The following is a 5,239-nucleotide window of genomic DNA, read 5'->3' as shown; positions in this document are numbered from 1 at the left end:
ATGGCTTTTCTTTCTCGTGTGGAGGATCACCACAGGTAACTATAAACTTTCGACCTGTCAACGTGAATTCAGTCTGTGTGGAGGATACTCACAGTGAACGAAACGTTGGACCTGTCAACACTACTAGAGCCAGTCTGTATACACATGTTATAGCTTTCACTTTTCTTTTTTTTAAATCTTTTTCAGAGGCAATTTCGGAAAAAAGAACTGTCAAATGGGGAACAAATTGAAGAGAAATTTCAGTATTTAACAATACTATAGCAGAAGACTGTGTTCTTCTAAAACAAACTTATTCTAAGAACGTAACATGTAATGTGACTGTTGCCTCTCTGGTAGGGTTTCTGTCACCGTGTGCCATTAGATCTGAACAAACACACCAATCTTAGTATATACCCGATTTCTGGTGTGCAGTGTTACCCTGTACACGAACATTGCAATGGTCAAGAATGGTGTGTAAACGGAGCCGACGAGAGGGATTGTCAAGTTGATTTAACGGACGGGGGAGATACCCCACTACCGCCACCTGCCATTGTGCAGTTCACAGTTTCTGGTCGTCAAGAGTTTCACCCCATTGAAGCCATGGAGTTAGGCCCTCAAAGCCTCGAGGAAGGCTCAACTATCTCAGCTGAACGCTTGTCAAAACGAAATGCTACAGTCTGTCCAGAGACCCACTTTCAGTGCCCAGGTGACGGCTACTGTTTACCTGTCTTCGTCAGGTGCAACAGTGTGTTTGACTGTCCAGGTAAGGAGGACGAGGCAGGGTGTGAGGACGCAACGTGTGCAGGTTTCTATCGTTGCCGAGGATCACCTATATGTCTGCACCCTGCCCACGTGTGCGACGGCATATTCCAATGTCCGCAGCGCGACGATGAACTGCTGTGTAACAAAACCTGCCACCACAATTGTTCCTGCTTTGGTCTGGGCTTCGTCTGCACCGGCCACTTCCCCGCTGAAGAATATCCTGAGCTGAGATACTTGGACGCAGCTGGCAGCAAGACGATTCCACAAGGACTGACAATGAACACAATGTTGGTGTTCCTGAGTCTCTCTCGATGTGAGCTCTTAGCAATGCCGTCTGTGTCGTGGCCAAACTTACAGACCTTAAATGTATTGGATAACGCAATTTCAGTCTTAACAGCTGACCATCTGACCCTTATGCCTAATCTTCGAACGCTTGTTTTGGCGAAAAATCCTCTGAAGACAATGTTTCCTGGAAATGTTTTTGTCAATATGTATTTTCCGAACGTTTTACATCTTGATTTATCACATGCTCCTTTGATTCAGCTGGACGTTGGCGTGTTTTCGCCTTTGCCCTCTCTGCGAACACTTAATTTGTCGTCTACTGGAGTACAACGCGTGATTGGAAAAGGTTTTCGGACACTGGCCAGTCTGGAAGTGCTTGACATGAGGGGATGTCCAATGTCCCAAATCACGCCAAATATCTTCAAGGGATTGGAGTCGTTGCGTGAGGTGTACGCAGATAATTCCAAGCTGTGTTGCCCTGCAGTGCTGCCTGAGCGCTTCAACCCTAGAGACTGTCATGCACCATGGAGCGAGATATCCTCCTGTGACGCCTTGCTACGCTCCAGTGCTTATCGAGTCTTCCTAGCCTTTTTTGCAGTCATGGCTGTTGTTGGCAACGTGAGCAGTCTTCTACTACAAGTCCGACGACACAGAGGCAGCGAAAGAATGTCTGGGTACACCGTTTTTGTCCTCCACCTGTGCGTTTCCGATTTTCTGATGGGAGTTTACCTGGCTGTGATAGGTGTGGCAGACAGGATGTACCTGAATAACTACCTGTGGGAGGACACGGCCTGGCGACACAGTGCGGGCTGCAAGGTGGCCGGGTTTCTGTCCTTGTTATCAAACGAGGTGTCTGCCCTCATCATCTGCCTCATCACGCTGGATAGATTCCTCGTTGTCTGTTTCCCCTTCAGCGTCGTTCGCTTCGAAATCTTCTCGGCTCAGCTGGCCTGCGGTGGTGTCTGGCTGCTGGGCGTTGTGTTGGCTGCTGTCCCTCTGCTGCCCTTCTCTTCCCACTGGCAGCTGTACAGTCAGACAGGCATCTGCATGCCGCTGCCTCTATCCCGCAAAGACTTTCCTGGCCACAGCTACTCCCTTGGCGTGCTCATCATCTTCAACTTGTTTCTGTTCGTCGCCATCGCGGCGGGGCAGGTAGCGATCTACAGCGCTGTTACGGCCAACTCCATGAAAGCGCAAGACTCTTCCAGAAAGCAACGGGACATGACGATTGCTCGTCGTCTTATTACTATCGCTGCCACAGATTTTCTCTGCTGGTTTCCTGTGGGGTTGCTGGGTCTGATGGCTTCTGCGGGCATCCCAATTGCTGGCGAAGTCTCTGTGGCGATAGTAGTGTTTGTCTTACCACTGAACGCAGCCATCAACCCTTTCCTCTACACTCTCAACCTTTTCCTGGAGGATCGGAAGCGGGCTAGGGAAGCCAAACTCTTAAAACTGTTAAAATCGAAGCTGTAGACATCCTGATATAAGAACCCAGGTTCACAGCAAAAGTCTCATTGCTTGAAAACATGAATACATGCATGCAGGGAAACAAACATTGGGTAGCGCCGTATACTGTATGGCAGCTCGCTTTCCTTAGGGAGAAAGCAGCCCGAATTTCCATGAGGGTAACCTCACAGGACTAAAAGAATCTTATCATTATCTTATCCTTATGCTATCATTCTATTAAATCATAGGGTCATAAAGCGACACACTTCACTCGAATGTTCACTAAAAAGACCATACAACATAAAAATATAAAAGCTGCGTAAAGCCACATCAGAGCATCTAGTCAACCTGACGTTACAACACTTCAAGATCAACACAAAACACCCCGTTTTGGTCATTCGAGAATATTAGGTCTGATCTCCCTTAAGCACGTGAATTGCATAGGACCCATTGACTTTAATAATTCATTTCTTTAAAGTAAACATGACATATGTGACCCTCCACCACGAAATGAGTCGCATGTCACCTTTGCATGATTTTCATATTTTTACATTTTTCTAAAGAGTTTGTTATGCTCTATCCAGTGGTGAAAACCGTTTTAGAAAAGAGCGAAAACTGTTTGAGTTATAAGCCTGTGACTAAGGTGACCCTCACACTGTTACAAGGCACTCCCCGGACTTATATTAAGCCTAGCGCAGAACCGCGCGAGGTGACATGCGACTCATTTCGTGGTGGAGGGTCACATATATCTAAATATGTCTGGATTGAGGGAATGATAATAAATACAATGTTGTCATTTTCTAATTTTGTTTTATCTAATTTCAATTAATTGTTAAGCTTAAGTGTAAAGGCGATCCCATAATATTATATACCGAGTCTCTCTCTCTCTCTCTCTCTCTCTCTCTCTCTCTCTCTCTCTCTCTCTCTCTCTCTCTCTCTCTCTCTCTCTCTCTCTCTCTCTCATCAATCAAATCAACACAACGTGTTGTAACACAGACGGCGACAGTCTTGGCTCAATAACCATGGGCACGGAGGACATTGAAGACTGTCTGAACAAAAACAGTCAGCTCTACATTCCCACGGTGGAATTAAACTTGAACTACGTTCAGGGCAACAGGCCTTGTGACTCTTCTTCCTCTCCCTGTGGAAATGCACAACCTGCTGTGTGCTGGATCAACATAACACTGCCTGTTGCACGTGCACAGACAGAGGTGCTTAATGTGATGTGGGGCCACCAGACGTGCACAATGTGGAATTATGTGGCTGTCCTAAGTGCAAGCACGGTCTTGCACAACCCCTGGAGCAATGTCAACTGGACGGGGTAAGTATAAGATGACAGGAGCTTGATTAAATGCGCAGGGTTTGCGTGAGATTGGCCAAGTTTGTTCATGATGGGCAGAGTTGGTATGACAAGGGCGGGGTGTGTGTGAAATTGGCGGGGTTCGAATGAGATGGTCGGGATTTTTAAAAGATGGTCGGGGTTTTTAAAAGATGGTCGGGATTTTTAAAAGATGGTCGGGATTTTTAAAAGATTCAGGATTATTGGTCTGATGTACTTACATGGTTAACTACACATTTTGCTTACTGTCATGGAGTGCAGTTCTCGTTGGAGCTAATTATATGTGGTGTAAAGATTAATTGGTATTCAGACAGAATTTTGGATTCAATGATCTTGATTGCTAAATACATTACTTTTTTAGCAAAATTACAAGGGAGAGAACCTACCGTCACAGCCTTTGTAAATTATGTGAAAAATTGGTTTGAGGCAGAAAAATATCAACGCATAATAGATGGACGTTATGTACAGTTCGTTACAGAGTGGAAGCAATATAGCCACTTTTTACACTGAGGACTTTTTTTTCTATTACCCAAATTAGGTTTTCTTTTCGCCTGTTGTCTTTCTTCTTCTTTGGTGTTTTTTGGGTCAAATTTAAAAGCACATTGCAACTCAAGTTATATTTTAGGAAGAAATAAAGAAATGTTTGTTGTTGTTAAAAAAAAAGAAAAAAAAAGATGGTCGGGGTTTGTAGGAGATCGACAGGGTAAGTATGATATGGTTGGGGTTTGTTTGAGAAAGGCGGAGTTCGAATGATATGGTAGAGGTAGGTAGATAGGCGGGGTTCGAATGAGATGGTCGTTTTTTATAAGAAGGTTGAGGGTTGAAGGACATGGACAGGGTTAGTATGGGATGGTTGGGGTTTGCTTGAGAAGGATTGGAGAGTGGCGGGAAGTGAAATAAAGACACATGCCTGTAGTTTTAGGCATCTGGCCAGTTCATAGTGTCAGTGGTTTAGGTTGAATTCTGGTGGGAAATGCAGGGTACATTTTGCAACTATTTGACCGGTTAATACACAAACGCACATCGCGTATCTGTGTGTTTGTGTGTGTGTGTGTGTGTGTGTGTGTGAGTGTGTGTATGTGTGTGTGTGTGTGTTTGTGTGTGAGTGTATATGTGTGTTAATATGTGTGTGTGTGTGCGTGTGTGTTTGTCTGTCTGTCTTTATGTCTATGTATAATTGTTAGTACGTAGATATGTGTATTAGCATTTAGCTTGACCTAATGTCTGTTTACACACTTCAACGATACATTTATCAACAGTTGTGAATACAACTACGATCCAATGCCGAACTACCAGACGCAGACGAACTCACTGTGGATCGGTCTTCACGTCATAAACCGGACAATTCCGTTTAACTTCACACTGACCGTCTACGCCACCATTGCTCCAGTTCCAAATATTGATTCTATCGTGTTCAATGATACATGTGAA

At 44.8% G+C, this 5,239-nt stretch overlaps 1 protein-coding gene across 1 annotated transcript; it reads left to right on the top strand.

Moving 5' to 3' along the window:
* The first annotated feature begins 1,264 nt into the window (after positions 1-1,264).
* Positions 1,265-2,653, top strand: LOC138976337 (G-protein coupled receptor GRL101-like). Its single transcript, XM_070349206.1, has one exon. It carries the CDS (start codon positions 1,405-1,407, stop codon positions 2,494-2,496), a length of 1,092 nt encoding a protein of 363 aa, XP_070205307.1. The 5' UTR covers positions 1,265-1,404; the 3' UTR covers positions 2,497-2,653.
* The last annotated feature ends 2,586 nt before the right edge of the window (positions 2,654-5,239 follow it).

This window comes from Littorina saxatilis, linkage group LG9, assembly GCF_037325665.1.
Source record: "Littorina saxatilis isolate snail1 linkage group LG9, US_GU_Lsax_2.0, whole genome shotgun sequence".
NCBI lineage: Eukaryota > Metazoa > Mollusca > Gastropoda > Littorinimorpha > Littorinidae > Littorina > Littorina saxatilis.
Note: the sequence above shows the minus strand (reverse complement) of the source record. Positions and strands in the feature narration are given on the sequence as shown.